This window comes from Pezoporus occidentalis, unplaced genomic scaffold (assembly GCF_034315485.1).
Source record: "Pezoporus occidentalis ecotype Australia unplaced genomic scaffold, CSIRO_AGI_Poc_V1 ctg318, whole genome shotgun sequence".
In the NCBI taxonomy this organism is placed as follows: Eukaryota; Metazoa; Chordata; class Aves; order Psittaciformes; family Psittacidae; genus Pezoporus; species Pezoporus occidentalis.
In genome coordinates this window covers 330,874-352,400 of record NW_026915137.1, presented here as the reverse complement: position 1 = coordinate 352,400, position 21,527 = coordinate 330,874, and the positions used below count along the sequence as shown (strand labels likewise).

At 38.4% G+C, this 21,527-nt stretch overlaps 1 protein-coding gene across 1 annotated transcript in view; it reads right to left on the bottom strand.

The window, feature by feature from the left end:
• Positions 1-540: 540 nt before the first annotated feature.
• ELL2 (elongation factor for RNA polymerase II 2) overlaps positions 541-21,527 on the bottom strand; it is a 34,286-nt gene continuing 13,299 nt past the window's right edge. The window contains exons 3-12 of the mRNA XM_062628496.1: positions 20,165-20,286; positions 17,669-17,832; positions 14,752-15,011; positions 12,914-13,038; positions 12,689-12,776; positions 10,683-11,241; positions 7,771-7,840; positions 4,989-5,160; positions 4,018-4,062; positions 541-3,881 (exon numbers count right to left, since the gene is read on the bottom strand). Of these exons, the coding sequence (XP_062484480.1) occupies positions 3,765-3,881; positions 4,018-4,062; positions 4,989-5,160; positions 7,771-7,840; positions 10,683-11,241; positions 12,689-12,776; positions 12,914-13,038; positions 14,752-15,011; positions 17,669-17,832; positions 20,165-20,286 (1,722 nt within the window). The 3' untranslated portion in view covers positions 541-3,764. The remainder of the gene's footprint in view (positions 3,882-4,017; positions 4,063-4,988; positions 5,161-7,770; positions 7,841-10,682; positions 11,242-12,688; positions 12,777-12,913; positions 13,039-14,751; positions 15,012-17,668; positions 17,833-20,164; positions 20,287-21,527) is intronic.

Below are 21,527 nucleotides of genomic sequence, written 5' to 3'. Positions count from 1 at the left end.
CTCACTATATGCAACATGTAGGTAAGTATATCTCGTCTTTTAAAGAACTTAGGGTCTCCAGACGAAAAGCAAATAGGAAAGGAAATACCTTCTCAAGCTCTGCAAAGCATCACCAGGAAAAATAACTAAAAAATCCCTATGACTCTAGCATGAAATCTGAAAAGAACATTTTATCGAGAAAACTCTCCCTTGACCTGCTGCTCATTCTCTGGGGACGCAGCCCAGCACACAGGGGAGATCTGGGCTCAAGTGAGCACTGAAGCTGGGTCACGCAGAGTGTCTCGTCACCCAACACCAAGTCCTTCTCCTCAAGCCTGCTCCATCCAGTCTCCAGACTTTCTCATTTCTTTACCTGCACTCCAGAGCACTAGCTTGTGCTTTGTAAATTAGCAGCAGGATCTTAGGGGCAAGTTGATAGACCACAGGCGCTCCCAGGGTAAAGCAGCAGTCCCCATAGTAGTGCTTGTGGCACTGCTGCATTGTTGGAGGTGCCCCGCTAGCCCCTCCCAGATAATGAAATAGTGAAGTCTCAGGATTGCAAAGTTAACATTTTACTGAACTTCAATTGATATGGAACAAATAGGCAACAATGGCTCAAGTATTCATTAACAAAACACCCCAAGATATTTCACGTACAGTCTTAATACAGTTTATATGGAAACAATTTGAAAAGCTGTAAAATATTCTCAAAGTCAGAAATGGAGACTCACAGCCTTGTTTTAAGCCTTCATGTTCCCAAATATTGTCCTCCCTTCACCAATTTCATATCCCTGCCAAAAAGGTGGTCATGGAATTGCTAGCCACATCCATCCCCCATCAGGTACAGAAACAAAGGACAGTAAAATTATAAAGAGAACTATAAAGTAGCCATAGGTCTTTGCATGAATCAACAATTACTATCTAGAACAACTGCTTGTAGCATTACTGTTTTTAAAAACACAATAAACAAGCGAAGTTACAATATCAACACACTAACCCAATTTCTGTTTGAAACCTATTGAAGCAGGCTGCCTCCACCACTTGCCTGTATGTTTTACCCTTCCAAATTACCTGAATATCACTTTTTTTTTTTTTTTTGTCTGATAAATGGCAAGGTAGAGTGCAGAGTTAAAAGCAGTCAAGTGAGCTGTTTCAAATGACAGTGTAGAGCATAACTACAATAAAAAGAAAATACGACTTCTGGTGCAGTTCTTCTCCCTCAAGTCCCAGCAAGACTGGAAACCAACCTCCTTAAACTGTGGTTTTTTTTTCAGCCTAAAGGAAAGGGCTATTGACTCCCTTTCAACCATGCAATTTTTATATAAAATGTAGTGAAATTCATAGTTTTCACACAGAAGATGTGGACAATTGACTCTCCTCTACATTAATCATTTGCTTCAGGTTTGTGGTAGTGTAACCCCAACCAAGATGCCAGAATAGGCAATGTTTGTTTCTGAGTAAGCAGGCCAGTTTTGCAGGAAAGGCAATTGTTCAGTCAGAGGCCCCGCTTTTGTAGGCTCCCAGCATTCACTCAACTCAATGCTAGGCAGATTTACAGCACTATTTCGCAATACACATGCTGCAGGATGTACTTGCAATGCTTCAGAAATGCCCAGTGCAAACGAGCAAAACCTTCAATTAAGACCTTTGCAGTAGCTTGCCAGGTCTGGTGATGACATGCAGTACCAGACCTCTGAAGCAGCACTAACCTCCAACTGCAACACATACGCAGCCTATAAATCAGAATGTTCATGTGAATACTGGTCTATGCAAAAGGTAGGGGGGAAGTAAAATCAATTAATCGCCCTGAGTCCCAGTTATAGAGTGATGGTAGTAGCAGTGATTACAACACATTGAAACAGCTGTAGCAGTATCATCATGTCCTGTAACAGCCAATATCAGATCCAGGCACGCGGGAGTACCAAACTCCCAAAATGTGTCCCAGTGTCATGAACAGCACGTTTTAACCTCAACAGCCACTTCATTTCTAGGTTGAAAGCAAACCACCCAGTGGAGCTGCAGCATAACTGCCATGAATTTAACAGTTCCTGGACACAACTGTGTGTACATGCTCAGGACAACATCCAGCCGTTAAACCCAGGTGGATGCAGCTCTAGACAGGAACCAAGAAGTCTTCTCTTCATTTTGCTATTTGAAACGTGAAGTTGAAAACAACTATACTAGTACAAGGGTCCTTAAAGTCAACATGGTCTCAAGAAAGTAACACAAACCACTGGCAAGCCACTTTGCTTGCTACTCACAACATCTTTGTACTCACAATTTAAGGCAAAAATTACATTGCTTTCATTTACCTGAATACATGTTTTCTGGCAATAAAACATTTTCCTGTTTACAGCGATACATAACAGCTTTTTTCTTTTTTTTTAATGCTGGAGATAAAGTCTGTTAGCAATACTTGCAATTTGACAAAAGTCCAAAATCAGATTTCCCCATGTAATGCTTTGCTTTTCCATTGGCAGCATTTTGAAAAGACAAACACAGTAAAACACAAAAGATTTTGCTCAATTGTGACCAAATAACCCATGAAGTAATATGATAAGGTACGCGATGGTTTTACATCAAGCAATGGTTTCACATCAAGCAATGGTTTTACATCAAAATAAACCAAAAAACTGCATGAAATGTAAGTTTGTGCTGTTTGGTGATCACAGTATTTTATAGTTAAATACATCCATTCTTTGTTATATTCCTGGTATCCAGGACAAAAATCTTTAAAATATATTTCATGTAGCAATAGCTTCTTTGCATATCTCTCTTCAAAAATATTTTTTTGAATAATAATGATTATTCAGTTATAATTATTATCCCCAAATAATAGTATATAAATAGGTAACTTACATGTTTAATTTTATAATGTTGCCCAAAAACTATATATCTCTTTCATTTTTGTAAATTATCAACTTCCTCAATAGTATTAAAGCTGATAAACTATCGAAATGGAATGCTCTCATCTTCTATGACAGAAGTAGGAATCTTACAGGAAAAACCTATAGCAACACTTGTCAGTTGTTTTAACCTGAGCATCTGGCCTACTTAGAGTAGCAGCCTTTTTTTTTTTTCTCATCACACATGCTCACATTCACACGTTCTTGCACACACACAAGAGTAGAAGGATACACTTCCAGACACAAGTACTGTACACATAGGCCATGTAGTGCTTCCACAAAGTGGAAAGCAATGTAGCTAATAATTTAGCTACACTAAATATACCCAATCAAATACGTTAAGGCAATCACCGCAAAGGCGGGTTTAAGTTGCAGGGGTGAGTTTCTGTTGTAACAAAACGGGCCATATACAGCACATACACATGCTTCTTTAACCCTCCAAAACAATGTGATTTCTTTTTTAAAAGTATTTTGTGCAAATTTCTAAACCTTCCACCCTTTAAGGCAAAGAGTTTCCATTAACAACAAGGTCAGAACCCAGCCTTACATTTGCCCCCAAACAATTCAATTTGCTACAATATTTTCTTATAATGTGCAGAACTTCATAGTAGAGGTACTGGTTCCCCAGCATCTACTGATAAAATTATTTAAAATAAACAAACATAAATCTTGAAGAAAAGAAGGGACCAGAAAAAGCAGCTTCATTATACGCATATAGGTACAACAAATAAAGCCTAGAGTAGTTAACTTAAGTCTGCTACTAGTGAGACTTGCTTAATGCAGAAGTTTGATTCTATTTTTTTGAATCTTAGAACAACTATCTTAGATTTTACATAAATAAGCTTTGGTTCATTCGCATGTCCTGATCAAAGCAGAAGACTAGTTGTCATCATTAGGCTTGAGTTCATCAAATTCCACAATCAGTCTCTTAATGTGAGACAGCTTGCTGTGGAGATACTCGCATCTCCTCTTCTGTTCATGGTAGCTGGGATGAGACTGTAAAGATAAAATGAAAATTAGGACACGAAAACACTTCTGCAGAAGAGTTCATTATTTCATGTCCTTTGCTTAAAAATAGACTTGTGCCAGTCTCAGTGACTACCACATCCCACAAGTCTGCTGTTACACATACCTGTGCTAATGCCTGGTACTCTTCTATAACTTCTTCATGAAGTACCTTCAAATAAAAAGAAAATTAACAACATTTCACTACTAGCAGAAAATGTAAATTTACATAAAATACTAAAAATATACTCAGTTTCACCACCACTCTTCTGCATTGCAAAAAATAAACCCACAGCCCCCTGTATCACACTAGATCTGAAATTAAACCTGCAAATAGGCAACAAAAGGAGCATGTGTTTCAAGATGCCCTTTCAGGAGTTGCTCACACAGTTGTCTGTGTTCACAGACAGCTCAAACAGGTGGAGTTTGAGGGCTGAACAGCTTTTCGCAGAGTTTTCTCAAGTGTCAAAACCTAGAGCTAATCCACGCAGGGTCAGAGCACATATGCAAATTCTTCGAGTTTTCCCTTTGTCTGTTTGCACAGAACAAGGGTTTTTAAAATACTCAAAAATGCATGTGCAATCTGGCCAACAAACAAAAGCCAATCAAAATCCTCAGTGCACACAGAACTGAAGAACTCTCATATTAAACATGTGGCATTTGTATGTCCAAACCAGAGCAGTCCAGGCTGGAGATCCAGAATATCAGATTTTTAAATTCCTTTTCTGCTAAAATCATAGCTAGGATCAGCTACCTGTAAGATGGGTAAGTTGTGGATACAGATTTAGATAAATCTCTAAAATCATGGGGAAGAGAGGGCCAAGGAAAGCTCTGGGATTATGGATTATTCCAGTCTTCTTCCCCATCTGTCCAACAGCACTCCCTCGCCTTGCCTGGATGCTGAGGTGGTCAGCAAAGTCTGAGCCAGTCTGGTAGTTCCAGCTCTGTGACCAGTTACCCAGCCTCAGACACTGAACCTGGCAAGTCTTTTAAAACTACATCTGTAAAATTTAATAGACATGAGGGATCTGCCTGTGCTGAAAATGTGGACTTTTGGAAGGGATAAGAGGGAGATGAAACACTTTCATCCTCCTTTACCTGATATTTTTTGGACCCTGGAGGAAGATGTTTCTGTTGTTCATCAAACCTCATGAATCTCTTAGTGATACTCTCTATCCAAGCATGCAAAATCCTGTATTCACCATACTCTGCATAGAAGTCTTCCTTGTAACTCTCGCATTGCTCTTTTGAGATGATAGTTGTGTATTTCCTAATGGAAAAACAAGCACACATGAAATTTTCCCACAAGTACGTAGTGAATATCAAGCCTAGATACCCAAGATTTAAGTCAGTTAACTGACTGCTTCTATGTGTAAGCACACATGCTCCAAGATAATTTATTTAGGTAATTGTAGAAATCTATCATATTTTTGTGACATTTGCTAATATTTTACTTTATTCAGAAGCTACACAAAGTGTAGCACACTTACAAAACATTAGCAGTCATTCAAATATAGAATGATTAATAAATGCACCAGCTTCAGTTAAAGAAAAGAAACTGCTAGATTATAATCTCTTTCTATGAAGGTTAATTAAGTTACATTTACTTTTGAAAATTCATTTAATTACATTTTTCATTTTTGGAAGGGATTTGATTTAAGGAGTTGGATGCACTTAGATTTTTGGCTACATTTGTGCTTATAAGTAACAGTAAAGCATAGCTAATGATAAAATCTGATTATTTTATTGAACACCAGTTCCACTGCTTCCATTTAACTAAGGCACTTAGTGAAATCTGAATGAAAACTTGATGAAATCTTGCATGAACCCTTTTTTCTTTTTGTTTTGTTTTGGTTGGTTGGGTTTTTGTAGGGTTGTGTTTTTTTTTGCGGGGGGGGGGGTGGTGGTGGTTTTGGTTTGTTGTTTTTGGTTGGTTTTTTTTTTTTTTTTACTTTTAGAAATGGCTATTGGCTTCCATTCTGGTGGAGCGCGCGTCCCTGCTCGTGGCTGAGGAGTTAAAAGTGGATGGTCTTTAAGTTCCCTTTCAACTCAAACTATTCTATGATTCTACAATCCATCTTTAATATCAGATTATATCAAATAACCATATCCCTTACTCCTCAGTATCACTGTCCTCCACTGATTGAGAAACAGACAGCAAAAAGCTGAATCTGTTCACTTTCACCCAGCAGAGGCTGAGAATTAAATTTGAGTTCTCAGACTAAAATATGAAGTACTAAACTGCTTCTCTGCAGTGCCAGACTTTCTTTCAATCTTTCCAAGGAGCATCACTAACTGTATTAAGTATGAAACAGGATGCTACCATGCTGTCTCCGACCATGCTGTCTACCTTAAAGCAGACAAAAAATGCACCAAAGTTCAAGTTCTACAGAGAGGCCTCACCTCCCTTGCTGATGTGATGTTACGCCTCTGAGAGAAGCTGGTGAACCTGGCAATTCAGTGTTTTAGGAGACCAACAAAATTGTCCGCCCTTCTCTGTACTGTAAATATGACAAGGGAATTCAATGCTCCTGCTTAGGCCCATTCTGTGCAATTGCACAACTGGGAAGTGTCAGACTTATCCTGGCTTTACCTATCATGGTGCTCATTTCAGCTCTGAGCATTGAAGGTCTGTCAAAAATTCAAACTAAGCCTTCCAAAGGAGAAAAGAGCTTTATATTGGCCCTCACTGTGCCAACTCCCTCTCCTCCCCACCTCCAAAAAAAACAAAAAAAAAAAACCAAAAAGCATTTCATAGAAATTCAGGTTCCACTGAATGACCAAGTTATTCCATTGCAGCTTTCTTCAACTTTCATGTTTTTAAAAATGGTCACCCATAAAACAGTAGGGGAAAAGTTCAGACATTTGCATGGGCATTTGCAAAAGCTATTTCTCTGTTTTACAACAACAAAGAAGAATCCTCCTGACAGAGAAGTTTTAACATTCTAAAAACGCGTTTAGGCAATCAAATGATTCTGTTATTAGAGCTATTTCATTTAAAGCAAGTTCTTTAATACTTGTCATGAATAAAAATCTTTTTTTTACATAGGAGGTAAATTTTAACTTTCGGGAATGCTAATATGATGTGCGACAACTTGTTAAGGAGCTAAAATTAAACTTACTGCAAAGTCCCTCTGTAACTTTATAGACTGCATTGTACCAGTCGTTGTAGATATATAACATTTCACAGTCAAGTTTAATGCATTTTTACCTTGCTTTGTAGTAAAAATTAAGCAGCTTAAATTTAAAATCTGAATTGAGTTTTTTTTTAATTTATTTTTCTTTAGCTTTGTGGTTGGCAATTCTGTGGTGAAATCTGGTATTTTGCTGTAGCTTCAAGTTAGTCAGTGGCCATTTTATATTACAGCTTTAGTAAAACCTTTGATGGTTAACTCTCTTAAGATCATATACAGGCTTTGTCAAGTTGGACTTTAAAGTTTGCCTTCTTCCCTCCCAACTTTTCCAGCTTAGGCACACTAAGCAGTAAAAACACAAAAAAGATGTTCAAATTTATGTATTGAGTATTTTAGTATTCAGCTATTATTCTGTACTACCTCACTTCTAAAAAGAAAACAGTGCAGGTTCATATTCCTTTTTATCGTGTTCTTGAAGAAGAATTAAATTATATGTTTTGTCTTCTAAAATATGTTAAAAATTCTTTTTAGCACTTCTATTCCCCCACAGTAATTAAGGGATGACAACCTCAGAGCTTAAAACTCACAGATACTCAAGCAAAGTAGTAGGGTGACTTAAAGGAGGTTGTTATTATTCTAAAATTACATTTTGGTAATTTTTCAATTTTGTAGCTAAATGAGAGCTTTTATAGGTGATTTTTCAGCTGCTTCCATGAATGGCAAGAGAGTTAATTGATTTTACTCACGTTAAGTAGTCTGGTTGCTCAGTTGTCGGGAAAGGAGGATATGTGGAGGCAGTAAGAGTTTCTTGAACTCCTACAGAAAAGCAGAATATGACACTTGTGCTAAGATTTTTAATATAGCCAAACAGTACCAACCTGATGGGCCTGAAAAAAACCTTTACAGCTTTATTCTCACAGTGAATTACTTGGAATAAGCTCTATATGTTAATAATAGAGCCCATACAACCTTCTCCACAGTAGGCAGTACCACAGTTCAGAAAATGGCACAGCTACTTTGTTCTACAGGCTTTGTGCTATTGCAATATTAACCTGAGGTCAGCTATTCTTATTTGAAGACATGCAGCATCTGCACAGCAATTCAAGTTATGTAGCAATAGATGTAGCTGCGCACAAGACAACAGCCTGATACGTTTACGTATGTATGTGTCCTGGCTTCAGCTATAGCAGCTGTTTTTCTCCTTCTTAGCAGCTGGTGCAGTGTTGTGTTTTTGACTTTCAGCCTGGGAACGCTGATAACACCAATGTTTTCGGTTGCTGCTCAGTAATGTTTACTCCGACCAAGGAGTTCCTCAGTCTCATGCTCTGCCAGGGAGGAGGGGAAGCCAGGAGGAAGCAGAGACAGGACACCTGACCCAAACTGACCAAAGGGGTATTCCATACCACAGCATGTCATGCCCACTATATAAACTGGGGGCAGTTACCTGGAAGGGACAGACTGCTGCTCAGGTCAGGCTGGGTATCGATCGGTGCGTGGTGAACGGTTGTATTCTCTCCCCTTGTTATTTCCCTTATCATTATTATTATTGGTGGTAGCAGCAGTGGTTTGTGTTACACCTTAGTTACTGGACTGTGCTTATCTCAACCTGTGGGAGTTACATTCTTTTGATTCTCCTCCCCACCCCTCCAGGAGCCAGGGGAGGAAGAAGAATGGGAGTGTGTAAGCAAGCGGCTGCTTGGTTCCGAGTTACTGGCTGGGCTTAAACCACAACAGCATGTATTTTTATATATACGTATGTATCTATCTATCTCAACATCCAGGTTCCAGCAAGAAATACAGTAGAAAGCTAAAGTTCTTTTCATGCCATGTTTTTATCCCTTCATCCCTGCCAATTACAGATATCCAAAATTACATTTAATTTCAACACTCTTCTAAGCAGGAAAGTCAGTAGCATTGTATACGGGTTGCTGGCATTCAGGCTTCAACAACCTGCAATAAAGACTTGCTCCTCATTTACAGCAATACATGTTCCAAAGTTATTTGCCCTTGTAAACTGCTCTTCTGCTCTTTTAAATGTCCTTATGAAAGCATGATATACTTAATCTCTAATCCCTCTTTTTAAAGAAGTGTTTCAGGAGTACCCTGTCTTTTTGATAAACAAGAGAAATAGCTGCTGTAATGAAAAGTTAGTAGGAACAGGAAGGAACACTCAGTATCTTGATAATATCTCCTTGCTTTACATGTGGGGTTTTCTGGCAAGCTTAAAAACCATATAATCCTTTGTACTCATGATTAACTTGCACTGACACTCTGTAAACACAGTGTTTCTGCTAAAGCTCAACCATTCTTGCCAATCTCTAAGGTACCTGAGCTTTAAGTCATTGGGAGAAAAAACAGGCATCATGGAATGTTCCACTTGATTCTTCTGCTTTAATATTAAAATTATATGGTATAGCAGGAATATAAAAAGAAGTGTAAAAGTGGGAACAAATTTTGATGCAAATGCCAGCAGTAATATTAATAGTCACAGTATGTACAATACAACTTATGCGGACAATTTTGCTCTGAGCATTTAATTTCAAAAAATTCAAGCGCATTTATTGATATGACTCAGTCCATTTCAAAGCTTCGCTGTAAGCACCAACTTGAAATATAGTACAAAATTTTCCTTACCTAGCTGTTCAGAGTTTTGTTACTAGCTTCTGGAGAAAGATGCTCACATGTCCATGAATTCAAGCATGAATATTTTCAAAGCAACCTCAAGCCGTGTGGGCACTGTGTAGTATGTCCAGGGTTGATGTGAAAAGGCCATCTTAAGGTACCTTTATCTAGGAGTGCAACAACACTTCGAAGAGGCACCCTGCATACTCTACAGATGCCTCCTACCTGTGATAGGAAAGGGCTAAACCTTCTGATTTGTAAGCTAAACCTCTGAAATTAAACACACGTTTAACAAAGGAACTGAACTCCACCCTATTTTCTGTGTGCTTATGTGTTAAGAAATCATGTATTCTTTGTGTGTTTCTGTTTAACTTTTCAATGCCATTTTAAGTGTGCACCATTTCTACATCTTTTGAAGTAATAAATTCTGCAGCCAAGGTGGAAAGGAGCACAGTTCAAAGAAAACTCTGCTAAAAGTACACGTCAGTTTATGCAGGTTTTAGACTTCCCATGAAATGGCAGAGTTTAATGAATATGATACACGATGAAAGATATTTATGTCATAGAATCACAGAATCATAGTTAGGGTTGGAAATGACCTTAAGATCATCTAGTTCCAACCCCCCTGCCATGGCAGGGGTAGATCATGTCTGATCTACGTGTTTCAGTAAACTAGTATGCAGTAAATGTGTGACATGTTTTTATTTTCAGCATGCAGACTTTAAAACCTGCTGATGGAAAAAGAGTAAGTTTCAGTGAACTATCAGTGTTTTTCTAGTATCGAGCTCTTCCCTTTAACACGTTTCTGCCCACCACAGCAATCCATTTAAGATTTCTTTGATTTAATGGTTTTTGTATTATGCAGTGAGAATTCTTAAAAATTACCTTAATTTTCAGTAAGAATCTTCATGACTACAAAGCTGGGATAACGGCAAAGCAAGTGAAAAAGTGACCACTCGTCTTTCCAGTCCCTAGATTTACTGGTGCTTTTCACCAGGGCTACCCATATAGTAGTTAGGAAAAGCAGTTTATTCACCTGAATCCAAACAGAGGGATTCTTCCAGCTTGACAGTTTCTTCTTTTCTAATGTCTTTCTCCTTCTTGCTCACACTCCCAGTGTCCTGCATTTTGCTTTTGTCCTTCTGTTTTTTTACTTTTTCAGGATTTTGGTACCAAATCGCATACTTCTCTCTTGCAGACTTGAGAGACTTCACCCGCACCACAGCTGGTGCTTGGGTACCCAAAGGAGTCTGAGAGGTGTATTTTTGTTGCTGGTTCTCACAGATGCTACTGTAATTTTGGCTGAAGCTGTCCACCAGCAAGTTGTTTGTCCCCCGACCATCAGAGGTGCTGGGGGAGCTGGAGCTGATGGTCTGAGGAAGGTTGTAAGTGGAAAGGAGTGCAGGAGGCAGTGGCTGAGGAGGAGTAGTAGTGGTGGCTGCAGGGGTTATAAGCAGTGGATGGGCAGTAGTGGCTTTCTCGCTGGAGGCCTGCAAATGGCCACTGAATGCTGGCTGGACTTGACTGTTCAGGTGAGATACCCTCTGCATCTCATTTATCAGAGGATCAAAAAATTTGTAACTCAAAAGTGGTTTCTGTGATAATATAAAAAAATATTAAAAACGTTATCAGAATTAGGTTTTGCTCCCATTCTGAAAAAGAAGTATTTCTGAGCAAGCAGTTGTTGAAAACACATCTTTTTTTTTATCTATAAGTAGCTGTCAAACAAGGAATTACTGCACCTTATTACACTGTTTATTTCATTCTTAAGTTTCTAATCTTAGCAAGCTGTTTTTCAAATCTACAGCTACAAGGTTTTGGGAGAAAGATGCTCTTTTCAGCAGTTCTATCAAAGGGTTCACCAAGATGAGGAGGCTGGGTTTGTTTGTTTAGGTACCGATTTTCATTTGGACATACCAGGTTGAGAGTCAGCTTTTGCTGTCACACAGCCATATTATTTCCTAAATCAACCCCAAGAAGCAAGCAGCATTGTGCTTATCAGAGAGTGTGAAGTGCAAATCTGGTGAGAATAGGTAAAAGCCTGAGTTTTACTACAGCTGTCATTCAGCTGGTTCTCCAGCTGAAACATGTTTTTCTCTAGCAAGTACACACTGTTGATGTTGATGTACAAGGGGCAGCTTTGACCAGGACTGCCAGCCAGTTGAAATAAATCCAGAATCTGTAGAGAGGCAGGTGTAAAGAGGTTGTTGGGACCTGCACCATTTAATGCCCTGACAGGAAGAAAGTTAGGGTTAAAAAGAGGTCTGCCATCCTTTTTCTATTTAAACGTAATCATCTCAGGGGTAAAACACTTTCCATACTTCCCAACTTAGGGCTGTACGCTGCAAGCACTGAAACACAGTTTTAATCACAGAAGGCATCAAACTCTTCCTTAAAGTAATACTTTCTTTTATGCAGAGTTTTGCAAGTTTCTTCTGAAAGGGTTTGCGCTGTACTGTTGCATTGGCAGGAAAACAGGACATACACATTTAAGTCTGAAAAAGTTGGGGGAAGGCAGATGTAGTGCATGCTGATTCAGATCTGGCTTTTCACACCTGGGAAACCCTGAATCAAAAATAGGTGCTTAAATCATGCCTAGAGGGAGAAAAAAAAAAAAAAAAAAAATCCCTCCAAGTGGATTACTACTGTAATTTGTCCTTTCTCTAGACTTTCTTAAAATAGTAGCATAAGGATATAGTAGCCTACATTAGCACTGGGGTAGTTGGTGTCAGAGATAGAGGTGTGTTTACAAAATATTGTGCAGACCTAGGAATTGTTTATTTTTCTAAATAAACATTTAAGGTAATAAGCATTCTGAAACAGAGAACATTAAATATAGTAGCGCTCAGGCTATGTGACCTTTTTTGCAGCCTTTGACAGTACAACTATCTTTAAAAAAATAGTAATTCAATTAGAAATAAATGTTCCAGTTTTTCATGTGTTAAGAACAGCATCAGTGCTTCACATCACAGTTTTTACACCACTATAAAGTGTGATGTCTTAATACATTGTAAATAATGTTAAAAAAACAAAACAAAGTACCTGAGAAGTTGATGGAGCAGATGTGTTAGAAGTTACAGAAGACTCTGAATTGCTGGTGCTGGTGGCATTCTCAGATGGATTTAATTTTCTGCAATGACAACCCAACATTTCAGGTTATAAGGCAAAAAAAAAAAAAAATCTATGTTCTTTCATTACAGGGAGGACAGACATTCATTTCCCATTTTTTTAAATGGCTATTTTCCCTCCCTTAGAGACTGAACTTACCTAGAAAGTATTAACTCCAATGACTGTTTATCTATTTCACTGTATCCAGGCCAATCTTTCTGAATTTCTTTAAATAAATAACCCTTCAGAGAGAAAGTATTATCCTTTGGGTTCAGGTTGGCTACCTACAGGCAGACATTTAAGAAAATAAAAGTTCATTATACCTAAATGCAAGCTACAGAAAATAAGATTGGTACTGCAAAACTTGATCAAATCTCAAATCACACACCAGTTTGGATTTTTTTTCAGATGTGACAATCAAAGTAGCTTTCAGATAATGAGTGCCAATTTTAAAAAATGTGGTCAATTTGGTATGTAAAAATTTGGATGTCAGAAAATGCCAAACTGCTGCAAGCATGTATGAAACATACTCTATGAAAATCTCTCTCTGCACCATGTGTCTGGCTTTTTATCTTTAAAATATAATTAAGAATCAAGGCAAACTATGCCAAAAATTTAAATATTCACTGCATGAAATACATCAATAGGCCAAGGTTTTTATTTTCTTTTTTTTCCTTTTTAAGAACTGAAGTACACCATCTTCACATACAAATTCAGATTTCTCCAACTTCAGGAGGACACCTGCTGTTCCCTCTACACTGCTATACTATGATGGCAGAGCACAGACTACCTGGAAAAATGCATGTCTTCCATCATTCCATTAATGACCACAGTATGTCATCATTTGTCTTGATAAACAGAACTGCATCTCTTTCTCAAGTGCCTGAGTGAAAAGAAACTATAGCTTTCTCCTGAACAGTTCTATGCGGTAACGAGCACTAAGCTTCTTCATTTATCCCATCAGTTTTAAGACATATCAAAGTTTTACGGACTGGGAAAAAGTAACTGCACTCATCTCTAACAAGTTGCGTTTTGACAATGAGATTTAGTGCTAAAATGTTTAAGGAGGGGTGTACAGGCCCAAATGAACTTTTCTATTTTGGAGACACAGGGTTGATTACAGCAAAGTACGGCCATGAGAAGGTCGTGTGTATGCCTTGCTACCTTTGAAAATGAAATGGGTTTATATCTTCAAATAAAAAGTAACTCAGGAAGTTAAAATGAACTAGTAAAACCTTGAGACCATTTACAACTAAAGTGGTGGTTTAGAGTTCTACACCCAATACCTGTTCAGACTTTTGAAGAAAACATCAAAGAAAAACAGTATCCTATCAATCTGCCCCATACAAAACGCAGAATAACATATCAATACACCACCACTACCACTTGTCATGGCTTTGCTTATTTTTTTCCCTCCAAAACATGACAAATAATAATAATTCATGTCTATGTTCACATCTGCCTGTCCCCAGCTTAAAAAATAATTAAAAGTAACAAAGATACCCTGAAACCATAATTCACTTCTTAAAAACAGAACTGAAGGTGTATTCTAAAAGTAGGAAACCTGTGCATATTCGATCTTAGCAAGTTCAGGCTGCTGCTTTTAGATTTATACAAAAAACCTCATTATTAAGCCGAGAGAAACTGAATAAAAAATTATTTCACACAGTTGAGAGAATGCAGTCAGTTTCTCTCAGTTAAGCAGCTAAGCAGTGCAAGTAAAGGAGAGAACAAAATAAGACATTAGGAGCAACAAAGCTAGAAACAGTTAATTATTGCCTGCCGTTCTAGCAAAATCGAAACACTCCCCAGAACTTTTCATTCTTTTTTGCCTTTCCTTGCATGGAAATGCGGTTTAGGGCATGTGTATAAAACAAGGAGCACTATGTACATTGTTTATTATTTTCTAATTTAAACACTGGAGTCACACAGCTCAAAATTACAATTATAAGACTAGCAGGAAGGAAAAACTGCTGGCACAAACTCCATGGTCTCACCTGCTGCAGGATAATTCCGAGGGAATTCTTGTCCTTTTGGTTTACACCATCTTTCTGCAAGCGAGCAAGTAACTCTGGTTTCTTGTAATTCTTCAGTGCCAGTAAGTGAATCACCCTGTCCCTGTATGGTCGCTGAGAAACAGCAGTTACTGTGCGAGTTTTCCGTATCATGTATGCAGGGTTCATGGGAGTTGATCTCTTCCTGACAGGCACAAAATCTGGAATGCCTTCTGGTCCTCTTTTAACTGGTAGTCTTCTTCCTAAAGCAACAACAACAAAAAAAACCACACAAAACCCCCCCAAACATAAACAAGACAAGGAAGTTAATATTTACCACATAAACTCTGAAAATTGTATTTAGTTAGCATTTCAGTATCTATTAGAATACAGGCAGTAAAGATGCACTGAGCTAGGCATTAACAAAGAAATATTCAATATTAAAAAAAGCTGGCAAATGAGCAATTGATTTGTACCTGTAGGAAGACAACTTGATTATATGGGTGGGGCTTTTATTATTTTTCCAGTTCATAAGCTCAAGCACTGAACACCCAAAACAAGGCATTCTTTTTAGATGAGTACTCTAAAGTATGATGCAAAGGTCCTCCATATAATTAAAAAGATTTCCTATTAATGTCTAGAGAGACCATGTCTACAGAATTAATTGCATCACTGCTTAAAAAAACTAATGACGCTTAGTGTTAATCACTTGAGTTACCGTAAGTTACACCACATTTTAAACTGAGATGTTGCCTTATTATTAAATAAAATCAGGTTTGTTGGGAACAACACAACAAAAATTTAATAGTTCCTGGCCCCAGGGCCAGCAAAGTTTTAAAACATGGCCTGCATAGGGCTTTGGATTAAACTCTATAAAAAAATAAAAAAAAGTGTTTCGCAAGAGGAGGCACAATTCAAGTACTTGCAAGTGATGCATCCAGAATTTAAAAATAATATCCGCCAACCTGAATTTCAGTTTTCCAGAAAAAGACACAAACTTCTCTACCCTGTGTTTTTAAATAGCATTTGCTATCAGACAAAAAAAGGTTTCTCAGAATACTACAGAAAATCTTTGTAGTAAATATTGTTTCTAATCCAACAGAGGATGTAACACAAACCAGGTATTTTTCCAAAACCAAACATGAGGGATACTTGCTGAGTACTGGTGAGAAAATCCAGAGCTTGCTCTTTTCTATCAAACATAGAGACTGAGCTGTGCTTATGTACTTAGTACATGTCCCTAGGAATAGCAAAAATTTGTTCCATTTTTGCAGTGGAGGCCAAACCTTTATAACCTTTCCACCCTGCATGCTCTCTGGACTCTGCCCTTCTGGTTTTCAGGAGCAAACCTCACCATGCAAACACACATGGTTACATTTTTTAGAACAATATGAACTTGTTAGTTGTTTACTGAATGCATTACAAATGTTTTGACAAGTTAAATTCAGTGTAGGTACACAAAACCCTGGCACAGACAATAGTGTAAGCAGCATTCAAACAAAATACCTCTTTAAAGTCATGTCTCTGATTCACTTAATCACCCTGAAAACCCACCCTGAAAACATAACCAAACATTAATATGATTAACAACCCCAGTTCCAGTTCCTAATTTGTCCTGCATGAAGCATGTTGCAGTCATCCTTGTGACCTAACAACAACTAGACCTGTCCTACCTGAGAACCTCAAAGCCAGTCTGAAACAAAAGTACTCTAAATATTGTAACTGTCCTACTGCCAGTCTTCAGACCCAATTTATCTAATGTTAAATATTCACTTAAGATCTGTTTAAGCTACCGACAAGAATCATGCAAATGATTCAAGTGTCAAATAGAGCTTCCCCAGTGAGACATTCTGAAATACATGAAAGTGGCACCTCTTGCATTGCCATTAACTAGCAGTTCAGAAACACAGTGGAAGCAGTCCCAGCTCCACATCCTGGTATCAACCTGTGCTGAGCTCCCTGGGTGTCAAGGATACACACACCTATTTTTGTATCTCCAAAAAGCTGTGACGACTCTGGTTAAAAACACTCTGGAGCACACTGAGGAAGAGTAAGCATTGCACCATGACTCATCACTGATGTCTGTGCTGGCAGAGGACTGCAGACACATCCAGGGAGAGCCTGTGTTACTTAACAAAGACGGATGGGGGTGGTTCAGCTTGCTGCTGTGGGCAGGACCGCTGCTGCCTGTACCACTGAGTGCCTGTAAGACAGATGCTTACCTTGTGTCTATCTGCAAGCTCCTCAGGGAAATGTTTTGTGGAAAACGATGAAATCCATGGGACAATGGCAACATTACCTCACTTTAACTTTTTAAACAACAACAAAAAAAATAAACAAAAAACCTAAACAAACAAACAAACCAAAACAACAACCAAAGCCATGGTCTTGTGGTAACAGTTACTTATTAATCACCAAGACATAAAATAAATAAAACTTAATCAGCATTAGAAAGTGTGAAAAACAATGTTTTTCATATTAAACTTCTGAATTTGTATGAGACTTCCTGAATTTTGTTTGTGAGCTTTCTGTTTTGCTTTTTTAGATTACAAATTAAGTTTAATGGTTTAGCACAATGTTTAGGTACTCACAAGTGCTGTTACAAAAAAATAAAACCAAAACCAAACAGTGGCTACTGAAGCAGCAAATTTAAGTGCATTGGATAGTGAAAACCCCTCACGTCAGTAGTCAAAATTTCAACCAGACAAGAAATATGGGGGCAAGGAAGGCCTGGCAGGCTTTCCGAGGGAAAATAAAGGCCAATGTCTAAACACAGCACTAGGACACTGCAACATGAGGGCAAGTTACCTACACTTGAGATCTCTAAACAAACCACCTTTCCCAAGGATACACTGAAAAGATGAATTACTGAGTTTGAAAACTTACAGATAAACTAGTAAAAAATGAAATACAACCATACCTAAAAATGGTCCACCGGGTTTAATAAACTTTGCACTTCGACTGCGTGCCTCCGCTTCCACCTGGGCCATGCGCTCTCTGGTCTTCACATGGGAATCACTTGTTGCACATACTGTAATTTTATTCTGTATACTTCCCAGGCAACTGAGTTGGGAGAGTCCAGAACTACAAACACATTGAAAAAGGTTTAGCCCAAGCACTAGCTCAGATTTAGAAGTGTGGTTGCATCAGGAACTTCAAAACCTGCCTTAACAGGTGAAGAAAAACATTTTCTAGTTCTGACAGGTAGCTAGGGTGTAAATACATTTCGAATTGTCTCTACACACCCAAATTGTTTGTCAGCGTAATCACAACCTCCTCATGTAAGTGTACTTGGGCAGACTCAGGGCTGTGCTGGTAATGGCTGCCATGACAATGGTGGGGACAGCTCAGGGAGTCACTCCAGTGCTTAAGTGTGCTTGTGCTCCTCTGAGGACTCACATTTGAGAAGAGGCACTGACAGCAAACCCTGTATGAGGCAAAGGATGGCAATGTCTCCTCGACAGCTTCAGGGCAGGTGCTAGGCTCCAGGAGGAGCTTCTGGAGGAGCACGGACCACCATGATCAGTCCAAGTGCACACTCAGAGCTCTCTTTAAACTGGCCTAACTACCATTGCTCGTAACAAGGATGCTGTGTGGCACCCACCACTGAACAGCTCTGACTAAGAAAAGGACACAAGCTTTAGCTAACCTGAAACACTTCAACCACCCTAAATTCCCCACCAAGGCTTCAAGAAGGGTCAAGAATCTCATTTCTCAACTTACGTAATTTCTGAAAGTCACAAAGCTGGACTAAGCCAATGGCCAGTATTTCAGCTACAATTTTGTCCATAGCCTAGAGCTATGTATTCCTTGCTCTGAAATCACCACACAAACAACAATCAGAAAGATCCTTCTTGCCGTGGAAAGCACAGCTTTTAGCCATTGCCCTCTTCCCTGAACATCCCTGACTTCACAATCTTTTTCACAACCTGAATTGCTGAGCATGGACTGTGACATGCAATCCTCCTCCTCGGCCTGTGCAATCCTCCTCCAAGCCAGTGTTGAAGGCAGAGCTGCCCCGAGCACAAAATTAGACTAGACACCCTGCAGAAGATGTTTCTGGTTTTATCTTTTCTTAAAAAAACCAAAACCAAACACAATCTGACTCTGCATGTAACACTACTCAAGTTTTGCCTTAACATTGCAGTCACTTCGCACAAACTGAGAGCTGGCTACAAAGGACCTTGTAGTCAAACCACATTTGACTACCACAAACTACCAGAGTAAAAGAAACATTTGACAAACCACAAAACTACCTAGACATGTTATTCAGAATTATTCAGAGCTAAAGCAGCTCAAATTTAATCTTAAAAAATACAATTTAATTTAACTGAAGGTACTCCTTCCCAAAGAAGCAGGTGCCCTCAGAGATGCTTGGGAGAGTGTGCAGGACCTCTCATGCCTGACATGCACTTCTACCAGCTGCCTTGGCAGCTGTCTGGCTCCTTTCAGATACAGTGAAAACCCAAAAGAAAATCCCGAAAAAAACCACACTGCCCAAGCTCTCCCAAGTCTGCCACTAAACCATCTGGCTTTTTGCCAATCCCATCATCTAAGTGAGCTCATTGAAAGACTGTACTGCAGTAGAAAAGACCTAAAGCAAGGGGAAAAACAACGAGGATGAGGATGCTGAGAGATCTCCTGTGAGGCAAAGAGCTTATTAAATCAGCTCATTTTTTTTTTTTATTGCTCCTAAAGCCTGCTATCTATACAAATCTCAGCTTTGAAATTGAGGCTAGAAGCTCTCCTGTGACCAAGAACCTGAGCAGCACATTTTGGAGACCTGTGCTGGTCTGCCTGCTTTTTATCCGCTTTGCAAATCGATACATGAACTCTCCCTGCAATGTGCTAATCAATCAAATTGAACAGTTATTCAGTGCCACTGTTACTAAACATAGTATTCTAGAAGCTGAGGCAAATAGTATTTTCTTGTCTTTTTAATAGATGTTAACACTGTTCAATTTGACTCAAGGCACCAGGACAAGGCACTGCTGTATTACATTTGGGTTCTGAAACACCATGGTCATACAGTTATGGGTAAGGCCACTAACTGATGTGGTTCTTAAAATAAGACAACCATCCATCATGGCCAGCATGCTAGCATGCTGCCAGCCATAATCATATTTATATATGGTTGTAGAATGGCTCTGGTCTAGCCTGGATGATGCTGAGCTCAAAATGCTTTCAAAAACAGCACCAGGAGGTTAGAAAGTTACTTTTCAAAGAGCAAAACCAAAAAGAATTCTATGTAAAAGCAAGTATTTATAATTAGTAAGAAATCATGCTATTGCTAGGAATTAATTTTCTACTGCAGCCCATAAGCAGAGAGTGCTTCTGTTAAAGGTTTTCTCTGTATGTTCAAAGCCACAGAATCTACTTAAATTTGCAATGAAAGAAAACATTAAGCAAAACTTACCCTGAGGCCTTTTGCTGGAACAGGTCAAAGCTTCCCTGAGAGTTATCTTTGCCAATATTTGACACTACGAAGTTAAATGTATTCATTTCATTTGACTGATCAACTTTGGGAATTTTAATAAGCTAAAAGGAAAAAAAAAGTTTATGTAAAAACTTTAGTCTACACTTTTTTACTTGCGATTAATTAGGACCATAATTTTAAATGACAAACTGTGATTCAAAAGTTTTCTTATGATTTCAATCACATCCCTAAAAAGGCTGCTTTGGCACAATTCTCCCTCTGGAAGCAGCACTAGTTATGTGTCTGTCACAGCAGTAACTGCACTGCAAAAAACTGCCATTGATCAGCCTCTTAACTCAGCAAAGTGCCCAAGTAGCAAGCCATCCTTTCCCATTTAGTGGAATTAATACACACATGCTTAACTTTAAACACATGCACCCAAGTACAATTAAATGGACCGAAGCTCAGCTGGCAGAACAGATGAGTGCAATTCACAGACCATATCAAACACTGCCCCAGCTTTGTGGTTTATTTGGTCCCAATGAAGCAGATATGGGAATTAGCTCCAAGAAGGGAAAAAAGCTCCAGCAACACCCAAATTACAAGAGTAAAACTACTTAAAAGTATAAAGGATGAATTTCAAGAGGAGTTAAAATTTTTCTTCTACTTACCTCTAGATGAAATTGTTTACATAAATGTAAAATATAAATATTTTTGTAAGCTTAATCAGATGTAGTAACATTGGATTTCCCTGGCTGAACTAATGACTTAGTATAGAATTTGCTGCATTCTGCTGGAAGTTAAAAATGTAAGTACGAGGAAGCATTAAACTGATAATTGGCATAAGCCCATTTTTTAATCTGCTGCCATATAAAACAATACTGAAGCACAAAAAGCCTACTGCCATCCAACTACTTCGTTCTAAAGGTAAAACTAGCTGGCAATAAATCTAAAAAAAAAAGCTATTCTCCTGAAATCTGCTTGATTTTTTTAATGGAATATTAAATAAGATGGACAAAGATATAAAAAAGCAGTATTTAACAGACTTTTAGAAATCTTTCAATATTTTGCTTGTGAGACTGGTTTTATAAACTTCAATGTAATTTGCACAATGCCCTACTACAACACAATTCCATTACCATTTATATTTTAATCATTAGTACTGGCAGAGCTTGTAACAGCTTGGGACAGTGACTGGACGTGAAAGAGAAAGGCAAGTCACCTGAACACCATATTCTCTTACTTAAGCTTGAAGTACTAGTATTCTTAAAAGTTCAATACATGCATTTTATATAAGAATGGAAATAAACTGGGAGAGTTACCAAACGCACAATCTCGGATTTCATGTGCAGCTTTACCTTTT